The sequence below is a fragment of the Drosophila melanogaster genome, chromosome 2L (assembly GCF_000001215.4).
Source record: "Drosophila melanogaster chromosome 2L".
Classification (NCBI taxonomy): Eukaryota; Metazoa; Arthropoda; class Insecta; order Diptera; family Drosophilidae; genus Drosophila; species Drosophila melanogaster.
Window position 1 is genome coordinate 4,058,186 of NT_033779.5, and position 20,805 is coordinate 4,078,990.

General features: G+C 38.6%; 1 protein-coding gene and 1 non-coding gene across 4 annotated transcripts in view, besides 1 other annotated feature; one reads left to right on the plus strand and one right to left on the minus strand.

Moving 5' to 3' along the window:
* ed (echinoid) overlaps positions 1-20,805 on the plus strand; it is an 84,373-nt gene that overhangs the window by 26,809 nt on the left and 36,759 nt on the right. For all 3 annotated transcript variants that reach the window (NM_001273084.1, NM_001273085.1, NM_078745.3), the window contains exon 3: positions 16,329-16,527. In NM_001273084.1, coding sequence (NP_001260013.1) covers positions 16,329-16,527 — 199 coding nt within the window. The remainder of the gene's footprint in view (positions 1-16,328; positions 16,528-20,805) is intronic.
* Positions 7,920-10,669: a mobile genetic element.
* asRNA:CR44984 (antisense RNA:CR44984) lies at positions 16,094-17,767 on the minus strand. The gene is made up of 2 exons (NR_124062.1): positions 17,263-17,767; positions 16,094-16,543 (listed from the first exon to the last, which is right to left on the minus strand).

A 20,805-nucleotide genomic window follows, 5' to 3' on the forward strand; every position in this document is an offset into this window, starting at 1 on the left:
TTTGCTGAGCAAATTATGCGAGGGTTCACTTTCGGTTTTCCACCTGTTCAGCTGGCCATGAAGAAAATTGGCTCTGGCCAACAAGGGAGGGGCCAAGACATGTGTGTGGCAATCGCAGGTGAATGAGATGTAAAGCAAAAATCGTGTAAACTTCATGCACAATGAGCAGATATCCATGGTCAGTCGGTTGCCGCCCCCTTTTCCATCACTTTTCTCCACTTGTCTGGTTGTTCATAATGCGCTTAACAAAGTTTTTGATTGCATTACAACGGGTATTTAGATGGAGAGTCTGGCGTCTCTTATGCAATTTATTTAAACGCACACACGTATATAAATTGCATCGATTATGGGATTACATCTTTAATATATATATATAAATGCGTTATGTTTTGCCGTCTTACACAACCACAAACAATTTGCTCAGAGTGCGTTAAAGATATTTGTCTAATTTGCAGCAGGAGTTTTTAGAATTTGCAAGCTCTCTGCTGGCCAGGGGAAAACAGATTAAAGTTTCATAATTTCTGGCTCAGAAGGAAAGATTAAGTAGTCATTCATCTGCAGCAGCTTTGTTTTAATTTATGCAAATTTTCCAAGATTTTTTGTCTCTGCTCTTGGATTTTTATCTTATGCATCATTTACAAATTGTTTTGCTTGGGAAAATCCACATAATTGCTGGCTTAAATGTAAATGAATTTCAATTAGTGTTGAACAAAGCAATATGCAAATTTAAATGTCTGCGTTTATCGTCTTCGTTTCATTTAAATTTATACATGCCCAAACTTTTCCCAAGCCTCTCGATGCCCAGATTCACACATAATTCTTTGTCGAGCCAGCCGATTAAGCTTCTTCTCCATTCTGTCAACTTGACTCTATAAATATTTTATTTAAATCACTTTTAACCAAGTTGAAGCCTGTGAGAATTCGGAAATCAACTTTGAGACCGCAAATCGATTTCTGGGTAAAAAAAAAAAAGTTTGCACCTAAAGTGAAGACTTTTTATGATGCAGCGTGCGAGCAATTAAAACATGGGTACCATATTTTCTCATAAAACAAAGCAGGAAGGCAAAAAACTGTTAAAAGTGGGGAAAATATTTTGGCACTTATTTTGACCAAAAGCTGTAAAATGTCCGCCCTTAAAAAATGAAAATGTTTCCTCTGCCAAAAGAGGGGGCAGAAATGGTTTCATTTGGGGGGTTGAGGGTTGAGTTCTGCTCCATTAGGAGTACAATCCCTCCTCATGTTCGCCTTATTTCGTATTGATTAACCAGAGCAAATCCATCATTGTCAATGTGGTCTGGTTGCCTCAGTCTCATTAGACATTTGTGGCGACATAATGGGTAGATAAATGGGAGGGACTTCGTTTTTGCAACCAGTAAAAAAAGAGGGAGCAACAAAACCATTAGATGCGCCGCCACCAGTGGATGAAGGACTATAAAAAAACAGACTTTGACCAGGTGAGAACGTGCGAACACCGATGGTCGGTCAAAAGGGGAAGCTAGGAACACTCCCTTTCCTTGCATAAACTTGACTTAATTAGCTGCGCAACTAACTTGGCTATTTAAACAGGTGCAAAAGGGGACCCAGACTGGTAAAAAAAAATACAGAACAGGAGCATGAGTAAGTGCAACAGGAAAGGAGAGCAAAAAAAAAAAACAAAGCCCCGCCCGACAATTGCCATTTTCCCATTTGCTTTTGGGCTTTTAAGTGCCGCAAATGGCTATTAAAATGCAAAAAATCCAGTGACTTTAAGCCTCCATTTGGATTGTGATTGCGATTGTGAGTGTGGAAAACGCAAAGCCGAGAGCTCATATATGCGAGTGCCAGTGTAAATGGGGCTTAAATACAGATTTGGTCTTGGCCAAATGAAAACCAAATTCAATTCCGGACCACAGCAATTAAAGTGAGTGTAAATGGGACTTAACTCTAAGGAAGGCGAAAGGGATTGTATGCAAAATATGTTTATTATGCTCATGCTGTCACAAAAGTCACCGATAATTTCAATAAAACTTTTCAAGTTGAAAAGATAGTAATGCTCAATGCGCAATGTGATATTCTATCTCCTGCTTAACAAAATCACTGCGAATAAAATGGAGAAAAATTGAGAAAGGTCCCCACACAATCATCGATAAGCTCTAACCTAACGAATGATAAAGTTTTTTATCCCCGACCAGATTCAAGAAATATCTGGCCAACAAATTGAGCTTGACCCCGGGCCAAGTTGTAATAAAAGGAATAAGTTCAAAACAGGAGGGCGAATGCAACGCTGGTTGATTTTTGTTACAATTTCGGTCGTGATATTTTATTTTTATTTTTTTGTTTAACTTGTTGTTGCTGTTGCGGTTGTTGTCATTGTGCTTTAACCCTTGTCAAATCCCTGCCCACTGCATGGACATACAAATACTGGTATAAAAAGAACGCCTGAAAAAAAAAAACAACAAAAAATATACGAAGAACCCAAAAATAATGTGGGTCACTTGACGCACAACAACAAGAAAAACACGACAGGAAAAACAGTTGGAAAATTTATTGTCGCCGGTAGTTTTTTTTTGGTTTTTTCACTTTTGTGTCGGTGGAAAGAGCTGCTGCAAGAGCTGCCAAAAAAGAGCGACACCAACAACTGAAAATGTTGTCATGCATTTGCTCCACATTGCTCTATACCCATCTCGCTCGTACTACCCATAGCTATCTCTTTCTGCAAACCCATAGCTATCTCTTTCTACTTTCATGTCTATCGCTGGTTTATTGAGTGTCGCAACAGCGGGACTTCCACAGAAATTGGGGATTTTGGCCCGGATAGAGGGATTGGGTTTTTGTTTTTCCAGTTCGTTTTTGGGGGGCTTTCGATTTCGTATCCGAGGAGTTCTAATTTCTCGGCTCGGTATTTTGTTTTTAATTTATTGTGGCACTTTTGGTTCGCCGTGCCATAGAGATAATATTAATAGCCGACCGCCCAAGTGGTCAGCAGGGGAAATCGAAAAGGTAAGCGGCTCCTAATGGCTGGGAAAATGGAGATAGCCCGGCCAGCATTTGCGTGAAAAGATGTCACGCCATAAAGCTGCTTTATTGAACCATTTCGAGCCCATATATGGGTTTTGGGCTCGGCTCGTAAATGTTTTCCGAGTGCTTTTCCTTGATAGCAGCGACTTGACAAATGTCTTGCGAAATGGAGATACTTAACACTATTTTGGATGGATTGGAAACTCTAACATTAAAAAACCATGATTAGGAGAAGCAATATTACCCAAATTTCCAACTACTTTTTATTGAAAAACAGACATTCATAAAGTAATGCGTCGAAAATTAAAGTTTCAGAGTGAAGAAACTAAGTATATCTTGAAGTTTGCACCATATATTTCGAGAGCAGTTTTCCTAGTATGCTAAAAACTTTCCTAAGCAACAGTTTGCTGCTGAGTTTGGGCAAATCCCTTTACGATGCACTTGGTTACTTTCGAACCCTCGATGATGTTCCATCTATTAATTACTCGATGTTTTCGGTTTAGTTTTCCGGTGGCAGAGCGATGTAAATTGTATATACGCCATGTTGGCATGCTTTGTTCTGCGCTATTCCATCATTTTGCCAATTTTCTTCCTTCCACTATATGTTCTGCATAGTTTGCAGCGTTTTTATGATGATTTTTAGTATTATTGCATTGCAATTTTAAATGGCAAACATTTTGTTGCTGTCAGCAACTGTTGAAGTTTCCTTCTGCTCCTGTTCCTTTTCCCTTTAATCTTGCCCTTTTCTCTAGCATTCTCGACTCCCTCTGACTTTTATTATATGTATATTTTAATGCTAAATGGGAAAAATTACTTTCATTTTCCTCGGAATTGGTTTTACAAGCAGTAGTAGTAGCAGTAGCAGCAAAAGTTGAGCAAAACAAGCGGCAAAAACAGCGAGCCAAACTTTTTGTTGAGTGAAAAATGCACCAGAGAAGGGAGCTTGTTTTTCCCCCGGATTCCGCGTGCGTTTCCCCCGAGCTTTGCCCAGCTGCATTTCTGGGACTACGACTCTGATCCTCTCGTGCAATATATGTAATGCAAAAGTTTTTAATTTAGCGCCAACTTAGCGCCGAGACTCGCAAAACGCAAAGCAACTGGAAGGGAAATGCCAGAAAAGGCAGGGAACAGGAAAAACTGAGGAGATTTTTTGAAATATGCTTTAAAAAATAATCAACTTGCCAAGATTGCCAACACAAGCATGCAGGGCTGAAAAGTGAAGAAAATCATGGGGAAAAGGAGTCTTTTCGCCAAGAAATCTGCCCCAGTAGCTCTTTGCCAAAAGTTTCCCTTTTCTTCCGTTTTTCTTTCACATTCTCAGGCAATTTTTACTTGTGATTATTTGGAAATTAAGTAATATATCTGATATATTAGCTTCTCTATCCAGATTCCTTGTAGGGATTTAACAAAGACTCAAACGATATTTGTATGTCTCTTTCCACTTTTTTATTTGCATTTTTTTGTTTTAATGGATCCAGCAACTTTCTGACCCAAAAATCCTGCTCCAAAACTAAAGTCTCTCGGTTATGCAATTTGGCAATCCGAAAGGCGCTGGCCAAATGAACTGCTGCGGTTTTCCCCAGCCGTTGACTCCACCCTCGCACCGATTTTTCCTGCTTTTCCGGGCGCAGCTGCTGCTCCACAATTCTTTTGTCAGCACTCGGAATCAAAAACACGAGGTGAATGGCGGCCGTGGCCAAAACCAAGTTCCATGAGTAACAAGCGTGGAAAAGCTTGTCGAGTGGTCAGTAACCAAACTCTAGCGCAAAAAAAGAATATGTATATAAAAATAAATGCGGGCGAATAAAAAATAAAGTAAAGGGGCAGCTCAAAGGGGCGGCGGAGTGTGTGTGTGTGTGTGTGTGTGTGTGTGTGTGTGTGTGTGTGTGTGTGTGTGTGCGTGTGTGTGTGTGTGAGTGCGGGCGTGCCGGCATGGCTGAAAATTAAATTTGCACCACGCAAAAACACAGAAAGTTGGGGCAACAAGAATTGCGATACAGATAGAGAAACAGCGCGGTGAATTTGCCACTAAGCTGCAGTTGAGAACCGCAGGACAAATGAATGAAATGCCATGAAAAGGACGCAGGACATGGTTTATAAGCGAGTGCTACTTCTACGGGGAACAATGCAGAGGATGAGCGAAGCTTTGCTGACATATTCCCAGTGTCGTCTCACAGGATCTCTGGTTGCCAGTGGAAAAAAGGATAGAAAAGGATGAGGCAGCCCGGATAAAACAGCTGTTGTGGGTGTATAACTACTCCTCCGCTTCGAAAGCCAAAGCTGCTAAGTCCATGTTCCGACCCACATCAACAAGGAATGTGGAAGATTCCAACGGCGACTCAATCTGGTTTTCTATTTAAGATACAACAGCATGGGATAAAATAGTGGAAAAGATAGTTTTCATAATAATGATGTTAAACATTTGATGCTTGGAATTTATTCAAGTGTACATAATGCCACAAAAATTCAACAATTTTAATTTAAAATTAGGGATGTTGATATACTCATATCCATTAGGTTTTAAAGTGTTTCTACAAGTTTAACCATATCTGTATGTTTTTCGTGAATCATGGCCTTCGGTTGAGCTTGGTTTTTTGGCTCTCGGTTGTGTGGATATATTTTTATGGCATACTTTGCGGCATTTCTTTGGAGTCTGCTCCCCTTTTGTGTCTCCAACTTCCAACTTCACTTTGGCGGCACAAATTTGAATACAAACATTGTTGTTGTTGTTGCTCCTCACTCGTTTCCACATGAAATATGATAATTCATTACACGAGCTTCAAGATACTAAAGGGAAAGCGGGAAAAAAGGAAGCGGCAGGAAAGGACAAAAAATGGAGAAGGAAAATATAAAGAAACGACACTCACTCAATTGTATCTTATGCAAATTGCCAGTGATTTTTCCTTCAAGATCTTTTCTTTTTCTTTCCTGTTTCCTGTGTGCTTAGAATGATGCTTCCTTTGTGGAAAAGGGAAAATCTTTTGCATGTGAGGAGATACAGGTTTTCCTTTTGCTCATCTGTTGTTGATTTTTTCGTGTTTGAAAAGAAGCAAAACATTTAGAAATATTTATGACATGCAATGCTGATTTTTAACTGAATCAAAGAGCGCGTGTGGCAGCCATAAAGGAATATTAAATACAAACAAAATATTATACACGGAGAACGATGCCTAATTTATTTGTTTATGATTAATCAACCGATGATGTGAATGCGTCGTCTTTGTACGCAATTCAAATGCGTTGAATTAAATATGTCCGGCATATTTTTAAATTCATTAAATGTGATTACTTTTTAACTGTACTGTCATTAAATTGAAATCACTGAAGGTAACGTTGTAAATGAAATTGCAAATTGCTTTCTCAAGTGCAACGGATTTAATCAGAAGTAAAAGAAAAGTGTTGAAGTATTTTAATTAGCTGTGAGGAAAATTGTCCACGTGGATGCGGCGCAATGAAAGCTCTGATTTCCCGGTAATGAGAAAATCCTTTCACCCCTGGAGAAGACTTCCTCACCCATTCGTTCGAGAAGATTGTCAACAACTTGGAGTTGGTCAAGCAATGGGTTTTCCGGCCATTCCTTACCTGACTTTTTATCGTTTTTCTCGGCTTCGAGTGCGTGGAATGGGAAGCTCTATGCACCCAGCCATGTACGCTTGCACTTGGGTAAACAAAAGTTTCTGCTGGCCGCTCTCTGGTGGTTTATTTGTTTGGCCAGCAAACTTTGCTACCTTCGTATCTATCCACCAGATACTTTCTGCCGTATTTGTGCGGACTGCAATCGATGAAGCGTAAATGTTCAAATATTGCCAGAGATATTTCAGCCCTCCGCCGCCACCCCGGAAAACAAAACGTGCTCTGGTCATTACCAGCGGACAACCGCAATCCCAGTGCAGTGGCAGCACAAAAGATACAAAAGTATCTTGCAGATTGCCTTGGGGTATTTTTCAGTAGTTCCAGTTCAAGCGAAACTACTTCGACTTGTTCTATTTCTTCGCCAGCTGCTGCTGTTCTTTTCTTTCTGCTTTTTTTTTTGTTGCATTTTGTGTGGGTCTATCTGGGGAGTGCCAAGTGATAAAGTGGTCACCAAAGCTGGAGGCAATTTATGAAGTGCAGTGCGAAAAATAAAGGAGATAATACTATTAAAAAACAAACTGTTTGGTTAATAGGGGAATTATAGATTTCAAATAATATTATTAGACTCTGTAACTAATATTTTAATATTTAACATTTCGCAGCCTCAAAATTTCCAAATGTTTTCTTTATCTGTACTCTCTTTCGCCATTGCTTTTTTCCCCACCTAGTTTTTCGCTTCATTTTCGAATGCATTTTTAATAAACTCCACCTGCTAAAGTGTTGAACTTTGCAATGCCAAAAGTTTGCGCGAATATGATAAGTGCCACGCCCCCCGGGGCACTGCCATCGCCTGCATATGGGCAAGTGAAATTGAATTTTCCCCAGTGTTGATAAAGTGATACGCAGGGCGCGGTGGAAAAATTCGGGGGAAAACTCTGACCTAAAAGTCAACAGCGAAAAAGGAAAATTCTTGGTGTACTTTTCCTGTATCCCTTGCGTTTTTTTTTCCTTTCCGCCTTCTTTGGCTTCTCTTCTGGGCTTTTTCGAGTGCAAAAGTTTGGCGCACTTGGCCCGCTTTTGATTTGGTCGACAGAGGGTTAAGAGAAGGGGCGCAGGGCGGGTGCGTTCCATGCATGTGCAACTTTTTGTGGCAGCAAGAAAAATTTCAGCTGCCTTTGGCTCGCTGGTTTTGCGGTTTGTCAAGAGGGGGTGGCAATCCTAGAGCTAGCTGGCGAAAATTGCCAAAGTTGCCAGGCTTATTTATTAATATTTCAACACCAGTTCGGCTGCGGCCCCTTTCTCTCTTTGGCAGCATATCAACAAGTGTTTGTTTTGCTTTTAATTAATTAATTAATTAATTTATTTGTGCTTTATCCCTTATATATATATGTACATTTCATTAAAGCTAATGGTATAATTAGGTATTTACAGTGTTTAGCTAAGGCTTTCATCTGAAATATTTATTAATTATGTCTAGTTGACCTGTTTTTAGTTTTTTGTATAACAATATTTATTATTTATTAAGGAAAACAAGGGAGAAGAAAAACCTTAATTGACTTACAACTAACTTAAAAACTAAGACTTGAAACAAAAGATTGTTAATATTGTATTTTTTGTTGAACTTTTTGTACACCTGCTTTTATATGTAGGTACTTAGTGTTTGTGTAATAAGGTAAGTTCATTATTAATTTTAACAGCTTGTTTTGGCATATTTGAAGTTTTTTGATATGAGTTTGAGCACATCTACCCCAAACAGGTGACCCATACATTAATATTGGATTAAAAATTGTTTTAAAAATTATGATCTTATTGGATATTGATAATTTAGATTTACGATTTATTAGAGGGTACAGTGTGCAAATAATTTTATTAACTTTCATAATTGTGTTGTTGATGTGGTATTTAAATGTTAGTTTTTTATCAAAAATTATACCCAAATATCGAATGTTGTCAACCCATTGTATTGGAGAGTCTAGTATTCGCAACTGTCTATCAGGAAGATAACGAGGTTTCCTTCTTTTTGTAAAAAATATAGCATTCGTTTTATTAGGGTTAATTTTAATTTTCCATTTTTTGTAATATATGTCTAATTCATTTAAGTAACTCTGCATGGATTGATTTATCTCGCTGTACGAGAAACCAGCACTGTAGACAGCGGCGTCGTCAGCAAACAGTGAAAGTACACAGTTTGTAGCTTGTGGAATATCGTGTGTAAAAATATTAAACAATGTAGGCCCTAAGACAGAACCCTGTGGCACACCTGCATTTAAAATTCGTCTAGCAGATTGACTACTGTTCAAATTAACGCTAAAGTATCGATGTGTCAAAAAATTTTGAACTATTTTAATGAGGTATATGGGAGTTCCAATCATCTTTAGTTTGTGCAGCAGTCCGTCATGCCATACAGTATCAAATGCAGCCTCAATATCAAGTGTAACCAGCCCTACAGATTGTTTGGATTGGATACTTTCTTTAATATAATTTCTTAGTTTTAAGGTCGGCAGTATGGTATTTAGACCATTTCTAAAACCATACTGTACCGTTGGTAGTGTGTTGTGTATGTCCAAAAATTTCACCAATCTCAATTTAATTAATTTTTCCAGAATCTTGGACAATCCGCTTAATAGGCTTATTGGTCGGTAGCTTTCAGGGTTATCAGGAGGTTTTCCTGGTTTGAGAATTGGAACTATTTTTGCTATCTTCCAATCCCGTGGGAAATAGCCTGCCTGAAGACAGTGATTGGCAATGTTAACAATATGATTAATGGCGCTTGTAGGAAGGTTTTTCAAGGATATATTAGGTATTCCATCAATTCCAGGAGATTTTCTAGTATGGAGAGCTTTTACAATTGAAAAAACCTCTGGATAAGTGACTCTACAAATTTCTGCGATGTTGTTTGGGGTTTCAGCTATAGATTGTAAAGATATTTTGACTTGGTCAATTGTATTTTGGTTTGAATATGAATGTGTCAGATTATGCTTCAGTTGAAAGACATCAGCAAGAATATTCGCTTTTTCTTTTCCAGAAGCGTATATTTCATCAGCTTTACTTAGACACGGAACAATTTGTTTTCTTTTTTTAATTGCTTTGGTTATATTCCAAAAGGGTTTGCTGCATTTATCCAGCTTTTGAAGTTTATTGTTCCATTTTGCATTATTATATATGAAAAGCTCTTTTCGTATGATGTAATTTAAATGATCACATCTTGATTTTAATAATGGATGACGTGACCTAAACCATTGTCTTTGGATAATATTTCTTGTTTTAAATAATTCAGTTATATGTACAGGGAGTGTAAGCTTGGAGTGATGTATAGGTTTATGAGGGACTGCTTTAAGAAAGGCATAATTGATTACTCTAGTGAAAGAGCCGATTAAATTATCAATATCCAAAGTCGATATCTGTGAGCAGTTGACAACCACCTCTTCAACCATCAGCCTTTCATTTATAATTCTCTTAAAAAGCGCCCAATTTGCCCTTCCCAAAATCGGATATGTTTTTACATTGCGCATAAAATTTGTAGAGTATTTAATAACCACTGGTAGGTGATCAGAGGAAAGCTCTTGCATTACTGCTGGATTAGCCAGCTGGTTAGGGATATTAGTGAGGCATAGGTCCAATGTTGATGCTTTTGCTTTATGGTTATGCGGAATATATGTGGGTTGCGTAGGGTACAAAATACTGAATTTTCCCAGATCTGAAAGTTCATTGAGAATTTTGCCCCAACCATTGGCTCGGGTACACTTCCATGCTCTGTGGCGCGAGTTGAAGTCCCCGCAAATTAGAAAATTTCCATTTATTTGTGAGATCTTAAGGAGATCAGATCTATACAAACTTTTTAAATGATTATGGTCCCAAGATAAATCACATGAACTAGGAATACATTTTGAAGTATTTCCAGCAAAGTAAATAGAGTAAATTTTTAGACTGGAATTAGAGTCAGTGTTGATTTGTATACCTACATTTTCAATAACATGACTTTTAATGCAGGGTATTTGTTCATGTATCAATGTGTTACTAACTGCAATGGCAACGCCGCCTCCCCTACTTTCCTTCCTGTCATTTCTGTATATAGTGTATTCGGGTATATTAAAACGGTTTGTTTTGCTTTTGAAAATTGCATTTTCATTCGACTTTTTCTTGCCGAAATGTATGCCAAAAAGAGGTGGAGGGGGAAAAAACGAAGTGCAGGTCCCTTGTAAGCAAGAACAAAAAAGGCAGCAAAAATAAAGAGCTACGAAAACATTTCAGTTCTTGTGGAACTTTCGAAAGTTGCAACTTATCTGTTGTTGCTTATATATCTTTTTTTTTTTTTGGGGGGCACAAAAGTTTCTTAAGCCATGTTAACCACACACATTCGCACCAGAGGGTTAAGACCGGGGGTTAAGGGGTTTCGTGTGAGTATCGTGCAGCCAAAGTTGCAACTCCAACTGGTTTTTCCACTTTGGCCAAAGCAATTTGGAGCCCGCTGCATAAAAACGCATAAATGCCGCTGCTGTTGCAAAAAAAAAGTTGCCTTTTCATATATATACACACATGTAGATATTTTTCCCTCTGTGAGATGCAACTTGTATATCTTCTCGACTTTGGTTGCGTATCTTGTGCCTGTTTTTTTCTTTTTCACCAGAGGCAAAGAAGAGAATTTCTCGTTTGCAGCTTCTTATGTTCTCCCACTTTTCCGCATTGTCATGCAAAAGTTGTAATGAAATAACGGTAGGTAGATATAGGTGTCCCCATCTGCCAATGTCTTAACCCCTGTCGCTCCACCTCCCGTTTCCGAACATTCGTTATTCGCAGCGGAACAGCTGCAACATGCGATTTTCTCTTGTCTTTTAACCCATAGTTGGCCTACTTCATTCATGTAAAAATTTTGCGTTGGTTATTCTTCTCTTAGGGAAATAAATTTTAATTGCGTTTCTATCAGATTTAGTACAGGGTTTCTTGATAGGAAAATCAACTAATTAATGGACAATAATTGATTATTATATTTTCCCTTAAATTTAGAATTTTTTACTTAAATAAAATGTTTGTTTAGTACAAGCGGTTCTGATGAACTCACGCTTCAGACAAAATAAAAGGCGAATGAATATGAATACCATGCAGTTAGCTTTATTTAGATTCAGACTTCGATTATTTTGTTATTTTCTTCCACAGACCTTTTGAATGGGTTAAGTGTGCCACATAAATGCTGTCACGTTTCTCCCGACACCCCTCTTAAAGATTTCTGATTTCGCGCAACTGAGGCTTCTTCGTATTATTTTTATTCTTGGCCCAAGGAGCTTGCAACTTGGCCATCAATATTTCTCTGTACTCCTCTCTGCAGACACAGAAAAAACCAGTTTGCCGCACCTTAACCCACCACTGGCCCCACGGTCGCTTTGCGCCGCCTTTAAATTGCAATCTTCTTCCGTTTCGTTGACTTTTGCTGTCTCAGACTCTTGGCTTTTGCTTTTATTTGGGATTTGCCTTGGCTCTTGCTTTTTGGTAGCCAGGATAAACGGGAGCGCCGTTTAAAACAGATAACATTCATTGTAACAGTAGCGGATTCAGTCCCCTTCTCTTAACCCCTTAACACCTAACCCACTCTTACCTCTTTTGGAATCGTTTGGTTTGATTTTTTGCTCGCAGCTATTTTTTCTCCGTTTTTGTCTATCTGTGTGAGTCATAAGAAAATTATGTTGCATTTTATGGGCCAGAAGCAGGAGCATTTGCAGTTTTTATCGACTCTGCTTTTGGCCAAAAGGATTCTGAAGTTGGCGAGGACCGAAGAAAAGGCCAAGTATTCTCCAGTGCAGTGAACAAAAAACTAGAAACTAATTTGACATTGGCACTATGCGGTGTGCTCAAATTACCTTTGAATCCCATATCATTTTATAACATACATTTAATAAAATATATTTAAATGCAAAATAAGTTAAGGAAGTCAAAAATTGCCTTTTTCATTTGTACGTACTGCTAGAATTTTTTTTCCCTGTGTGGCGGTTCTCTAGACCAGCCAACATTTGGCTGAAGCATAAAGACATTAAAGACAAGTCGGTCAGAGAGACAGGGAATGGAGGCGTTGAGATTGCGACTTTGGTGCAGTGCCAGGACAACAACTCGATTGCCGGCTTTAGAGTCCTGCCTTTGGTCCTGGCTGTGTGATTTGCCATTGTTCTTCGGCTCGTCCACAGGCTGCAGGCAAAATAATAAGACATAATTCCTAAGCTTCTGTTGGTCCTGCTTCTGGTTTTGGTCCTTCGTCCTTTGGCATCTCCTCGCTGTGCTGTGTCCACATTATGCATAACTTTACAGACCTCTCACTCTATGTATATGTATCCCTGTAGCTGCAATGAGGGTATTCCCAACCTTCGAGATACCACGTCAATATAAAAAACAATCAGAAAAAGAAATCACTGTTTTATCCGGGATTTTTACAATTTAAAGTACTTCACCGCCGCTAAACTAAAAAAGTAAAGAAAGGTAAAATAATTAGCCGTAGCGAATCTTATTTCCAACTATTGCCTACTGTAACTAGAATACAAAATATTTCACTAACTTTTGCTTCCAATTAAAATCTAAAATCTATGCCAACATACTTTGTAATCAGTGTGTAAACGAGATGGCTAGAGGAGTAAAAGAAAGAGACAGTGCGAGTCTAGGTATTTCTTACATTTTATGGCCAAATTCAATGCTGGTAATTAACTCTGAAAATCCAATTATGGCAAACTTTTCCCAAAGTCTTCGTAGCTCCATACATATACCCATCTCTCTCGTTTTCCACGACGCCGTCTCCTTCTTGTGCATGTGTACTGACATGTGAGGCAAGGTGTCTGTGTAAGTGCGAAGTTGACTGGCTGTTATTGTGTGGGTGCATTTATAAGTGATATGCAGAACATGCAATTAACAAGGGCAAAATTCAGTGCCGTAGAATTGCTCTCATACTCGGGTTCTACACTGAAAATAAATCAACCTTGGACCTCAAACACAATATCGATATGTGATTCATATGTAGGCAAACAGGATAATCACTTAGTGATCAAAAAAGGCTCCCAGAAATAAAAATCTCCAAGATTTACTCTCCTATTTGTTTCAGTGTACGCTCATCGTTCCTATACTCTACGTTCCCTTAGTTCTCAAGTTTCCCCAAAGGCAGCCGCAAAAGGGCTCACAGCTTGGGTTTTCCCACCTCATCTGCCTCTTTGGCCCCTTCGCCATCGTCATTGTTTTCATTTTAATATAATTCCCACGTCATAATTGCGTATTGTAGCTGCAGCAACAGAAGCTCCACTGTAGCAAAAGGTGTTGGCCTGAGAATTCTTGGCCCAAAGAGACAACAATGCCCAACGCAGAGGCCGTTGACCAAATGTTCTAGAAAATTTTCCAGTTCTTGCCATTCAGGCGAAATTCGATTGCTGTATTTGAACTGAAATGAAAATTTCTGGGAAAATGTAAATATATTTTCCACTCTGCCGAAAATCTTGGAAAATTCAAATTAACCAGATGATGCGAATAGGCTGTATTGTTAGAAGATCATTTTCTGGACCAATTATCGTTCAACAAATGTGAGCCTTGTGATCTAGACCTTAAATAATATGTTAGATGTAGAATAAATTAACAAGGCGAATTAAACTGTGCATTTTCAATTCGCCTCTTAAAAACAGTTGTTAATTTTTGAGTAGAATGTAAATGTATATACTATGTGAAGTACCTATTCCACACTTTCTATCACAAACTTCTTGGGCAACTTTTTTTTTATATACATAAATAATAATTTTGCCTTTTTCTTTCGGTTCCATTAGCTTTTAGTTGCGATAAATTTGTTAGCTCTTGACCCTGTCCTGAGCGGAAATTAATTTTTTTTTTAGACTTTTACTGTGCTGCCTTTACACTCGTCGCTCATTTTGCATATTATTTTTAATTTCAAGCAATTACAGGAAATTTTTCCTTCAGCTTTTCCTTCGTGCGCCTTCTTTAACGATAATTTAATTAGTTGCAAGTGGCTGGTTGGTTGGCTATTGCCTTTTTACCGTTTTTGCATTCGCCCCATTAATTGCACTTAACATTTCGTGAATTCTTAATGTCAGACAATAAAAAAAGAAGTAATCGAACCTATAAAGATTCGTTGAGATTTTCTCGTTATTCACTTTTATCCTTTAAGCGGCGATTTTGAATTACGTATTTATTTCGAAAATTTAACTTGGTGCGTTTAGTAATTATAATTTACAATTTAAAAAATACGCAACTTTAAAATGGGAAATTAAAATGGAAGAAAGAACCCAACACATTTTTATGTGTTCTTAAGGAAATGCATATTTCACATCCTTTTAATAGTTGACCCAACATATTCAGAAGCATAATTCAGTGGAACAGGACAACATCTGGCAATTTGCCTAAGTGCAGCGAGCTGAACTTCTACGTCTCTTTCTCTGTCTAAAGTTTTTAATTAGAAACGCATCCTGCGAAAATGGACAGCGCGAGCTCTCTCTCTCTCTTACTTACCCCTGATTTTCCACGGCTTTTTCCGGGCTTTCCCTCGTCATTCCTCCCGCTAAGCAGTCAAGTGAAATGAGCAAAGAATTGCGTTGACAACCAGGCCAAAAGCTCCACAAAAGTAACTTTAATGGCAGACAGAGACGGCCAGAATAAATGAATGAAATGGGCACAGCGCCCAGGACTTGGAAAAATAACAAGAAACGAAACTTTTGACATAAATTCCCGGCCCAAAAAGATAGAAAACTCGGGCGCAAAATGAGAAGTGAAGGCTCTTTTGGCCGCCAGAGTTGCCACCTTGACGTGTGATGCTATTATCCATCGGATTAGATAAGGATATTTAGGGGCCTTCAGCCGAGTGCCAAATTAATTTTAATGCGATTTTCATGGGCTGCATAACTTTGGGACTTTAACGACTATTGGCCCTAATGCAAATCCAGCGAAACAGACCGAAACAATCTTTAAATTTAGCACAGACTGAAATACAGTCTGGAGCTGCAGCTCAAATACAACAATTTATTGCCTCTCAAACACTTTTTTGCGCTTTTTTTCTGGAGTGGCTTAAACGCCGCCTCATGCATATTTGATGCCAAATATAAAGCGGCTATAAATTCCACTCGAAATTTACGCGCCAAAGTAAGAGCGATGCGCCAAGGGTCGACAAACAAAAAAAAAAAGAAAGGAAAAGTGAGCAGAGAAGCGAATCCTTGAATCCTTGGGATACGCATGTGTTCAAGGTGCGCTTAAAGGTAGGCAATGTATCTGAAACTTTGTCGCCTAAGCATGTGAAAAAGTTACTGGAAATTGTTTTCATTTTTCTTTATTCGAAGCACTCCCTTTTATTTTGTCCCTTTTTTTTCTTGACAAGTTTAGACCTGGGCTGTTGAGTTATAATGCATTATTAAGAATTAAACAAAATTCGTTGTGCTTTGTTTTTCTTACGGTCTCTTTTGTTTTAAACCGATTTTTCATCTTTTCTTTTTGGTAAAGAAGGAGCAACAGCTGATAAAATTTTCATGAACACTGGAAAAGTTCTTATGTCATCGGTTTTATTTTCTGGTCTGGGTTTAGGGATTGAAGTGAAAAGTTATGATTCTTTTCGATTTAAGTCTTATGAAAATTTGATAAGTTGGTTAGTGTGGTGGTCAAAAATGTATAATGCTTATGGGTGTGTCAAATATTTATTATTCACAATAAACGTTACGATCTTGGGAAGGAAAAAAGTCCTTTGATTTGTTTTAAACGAGTTTTGATCTAATTCTTATATATTCGCTATATCTTTTCAGCACTCGTAGCTCTGAGTTCCACGACTCTGGCCGATGAATCCATTGACACACGTGAGAATGCTGACTTAACCCTCAAGTGCCGGTTTAACGACAAGTATGAGGCGAACGATTTCTCTTTCTTCTGGACCCGCTGGACAGCGAATCCCGCCCAATTCGATAACGTAGCCATCGGTGAAGTGCAGTTGAGTTCCGGCTATAGGTAAGTAATCTGTAATCTGCAAAAATATCATAAGCATAGTTTTTATTTTTTATGGGTCTGAAATACTTTTAAAGTTAAAGTTTGACAACAATGTACAATAGTATCGATACTATCGATGTTTTTTCGACCCTAGTTGGTAATGGTTATCGAAGCACGACCTAGCAACAAGGATGATAATTGCGGAAACGACTCGCTTTGAGGGATGTTAAATGCTGGCCATAAAGCTGATGTCCTTAATGGGAGTGTGTGTGTGGGGTCATTAAGTGAAACGTGGAGGGAAATCTCGCAGCCACTGTCCTTCTGTGGCATTAACGGTTATCCTTTTGCCGACCGGCAAGTACAGTTTATCCCGGCAGCAGCAGTTGGCAGCCATTTGTTAAGTTAATTAAATGTTTCACACTCCTCTCTGCGCCCACCCGACCTGGATAATGCGATTTATGCATGTGACTGACTGGGCTGGCAACTTAATTAAAATCAAGTTCTTGGCAGTTTAAACAAATGCCAGGCGACTGAAACAGTTAAGTCCGAACGAGGCTACGGCTTTGCATTTGTATTGGATTATGATGATTTATTAATATGAAAACCGTCGTTAAAATGTTGTGAATAACGTAAACGAATGAAAGTCACAGAATCTAAGCGTAGAGCAATCCTTTCATCAAATTTATTAATATATAGGAGTGGTTCTATGTTTTCAGTACTATTTTTGGGTAGGAAATAAAACATTTTGCTTCTTACCAATTTTTGTATCCTATAATTTTCCTTATCCAGAATATTTTTACGATTTGTCGCGATCCGTTAGGTCATCACTATTGCCCGTGTCCTTAATGTCAAAGCCGCGTGTTGCATGTTGAGACTTGCAGAATACACACATGGCCTTCCGCCTCTTGGTGTTTGTGTTTATGTTTCATTTTCATTGCCCCCTTTCATTCCCAGATTTCAATTGTATTTTTATTTGCCTGGTGCCTGCGACTTCCGTTTCCCGTTGGCCGCCTGCTTTTTAATGTTCGGTTTGGTTTCTTTATGTGGAAACGCATAAATTTTAAGTGCCAACTGTGCCACACGAGCCCCCAACTTCTTCCTTCTCGTCTTCCTCTTCTTCGCGAAAAATGCAACTCTCCATCCGTTCCATTCCGTGTCGTTGCGTTTCCGTTTCATTCCATTCCGTTTCAACCTTCATGCAGCTTGCCAAATAAAATGGCCACATGCCAGCGTTACATTTTATGGGTGCACTGGGGAAAATAGCTATAAAAAGAATAAACCAAAAATCATATAAATAAATGTTTTCTAACCCAAAGAGTGCTGGCACACAAACACATATAAGAATTTGGTTGACAATATCTTTTCAAAAGTTCTGTGAAATGATTAAATGTAACACCGAATTTTCTATCTGTACGCATTGCTATGAGTATGGAGTGTGGGCATAATAAAAGCAAATCAACAAATAGAAAAACAGCGTAAAGAGGCGTTGAGGGGCCAAAGAAATCGCGCTGCGGGCCCAGGCAAATTGTAAAATATATTTTTACTGCAATTTGTGCCGAAAGCTAACAAGGAGCCGAAAACAAGCAGCCAACAAGGACGAGAAACAGCAGCCAGGACACAAGAACACGGCTCAAGGAGGCTAAAACGAAACTGGCCACATAATGAAGGCGAAGATAGTACCCAACCCGAAAAAACCCCCTGGAAATTTCTATCTGTGCAAAAGTGAAATTACTGCAAATTTGCTGGCAATGCCGAACAACACACACACACAAAAAAAAAAGAAATAAAGGGAATTACAGATTTTTTCTCTGGGCCAAAATGTCGCGACAGGTCGAAGGGAAAAAGAAAAGCTCTGGGCTAATATTTCGCTGAACATTTAATTTAACGAGACATCAGGGGAATGCTCCTCTCACAGAGATTGAGAAACAATGAGAGCGGCATTTAGAAGGGAAAACGATTCCCTTGGATGCGAAATTGTACATGTAAAGAATTACTTCTGAGCAAAGTGTACGATTGCATACTTGAGAGAAAATATGTTGGAATATCCATTTTCAGTATCCAAAATCTGGTCAAATGGTTTGACGACTAATGCAATTTGTATAAAATTTAAAATTAAAACTTTCTATATATTTGTCTGCCTTTCGTTTAGGCGAATAATTGGCGGCCGTTTAAAAATGTCCTCTGTCCTGGTACGAAAATTATAAAAAAATTTTACTTTTTGCCCAGAGGGAGCTACAAAATACGCGAATCGAGGGCAACACTGTGGTAGCAACAACAAATCACAAATTGCAATGCACGAGGAGAATTTATCTGGGTAGGGGAAGGGATGCTATAAATAAAGGGACTGTTGGGTATAAACTTGAAAATTGCAACAAGAATAAGGCAGCCGGGGGCCTTTTGCTTATCCCTCTAGAGTCCGCTTTTTTGTTGTTACGCTCAAGGACACGCGTCCTTTCCCCCCCCCACATTCCGCGGCTCGTTTAAAGCGCTTTTCATTTGCCGATAGGAGGTGGAAAATTGAGGGGATTCCCCAGAGCGACGGCAATGACGATGACGATGACTGCGCTTTGCCAGCAGTTTTTATAATTTGCACTTTTTTTTTTTATTTCCACCGAGCACGTGTCCTGAGAATTCTATCTATCCCAGCTGCAAATGAGCAAATCGCCAGAGACTTGGCCCCAAAAACTGTGCTGAAAGTGGAGGAAGGCAGGGGAGCAGCTGCAAATAGAAAAATGCTCGTAGTAATAAAAAAAAAAAAAAATCAACTAGACAAGGACACGCGGTTTTGGGTGGCCAAAGGAGGTAAGCGGGCATGTCTGTGGAGAGTTCAGTCAATTCTGCTGTCTGTTGCAGAGGCAAAAATGAGAGTACAGACAATTATTAACATTTAGTTTAGATAGAGCAACGATATGAAAGTAAAAGTATTTAAGAGGCAGTGCTTATATTTTATAAATGGATCTATAAGTTTTATAACTAACTACGATTTATTGTGATAAATAACATTTAGGTTTGCATTTTTTTGAGTGCACTTTACGTTCCCTTTTGGATTTCGTTTGCGAGTGTTTTTCTTCTTTACCCCGAATTTTTTCGCCTGTCTGCGCGTTTATTCTGTTTAGGGATTTCAAGACCATGAGACCTGGGCAGTTTCGGCATTTTTTTTTTCGTCCTGCTGCGGTTTGCTGCTTGGCAAATTAAATTTTCACACAAACGCGTGTTTTATTTTCTTTTTTTTCATGGGACTGCGGTTTTTGGCAGCAATTAGCACAAGAGTAAAATGAGTGAGTAAATAAAACGAACTTGCGACCGAGCTAATCAGTGTGAGCCCTAAGCCAGTCCAATTAGAATCGCAAAATTGTCTAGACCAAAAGTGCACAAAGCTAAGATGTCTCAGAAAATCGGATGGCAAAAATACCTCGCTAAAAATCCTCAAGATGAGAAGCAATTTCAGTGTCAGTCAAAAGTCCACTTGCAGCTTGACAAATGAACTCGGAAAAGTCTCTGCAAATGGAAAATGAAAATTTTATCTCCCAGCTGTGGGCAGTAGGCAGTGTGAGGAGGGGCATCTTGTTTGCCAATCTAATAAACTGCTGACTGGCCAGCGAGGAAAAGCCGAGAATCCAGCGAAGCGCATTCGGGCGGCATCAATTTTCAGTAGTTGTCCACGACAACGACGATGACGACCAAATAATCATCATCATCCTATTGAGAAATTGTGAAAAATGGCAGCACCAAACAAAAAAAAAAAAAAATCGCAAATGGAGGACACTGAAGTGGCCTTGAAATATTAAGACATTGGCAAAATGAAGTCAAGATAAATGATGGAGGGGGAATGAATGTCTGACAGAAGCCAAAAGCAGAAAATTGACAAACTTGTCCCTTTTTGCTTTGGATAGATAAAAGGGAGCGAATTTTCAATATATTTCATATTGAATTTAAGGCTTTAAGATTACGGGTATTCCGAATTAGTTATTCATTAATTTAGAATGTTATAAAAAAAAAGAACACTTGCAACTTTCCAAAAACGAAAAATAAATGATATTTAGTAAGAAACAAAGAACGTTTGCTTAGCTCAATATGCAACATGATAATAAATGAAATAGATTTTCCAATTATACATTTTTTTTGCAATTAATTTGGTTTACGAGGCTGCAAAGCAATTACGCCATAAGAACCCTCAGAGCTTAATAGTCCGGCACATAAAAATAACAATAAGGTAAACATTGGTAAAATTCCAAAGACTGTGTGAAAATTACTTTCCTTCGTTCCCTGTTTACATTTCACTCGAGTTGCCAGTGTCTG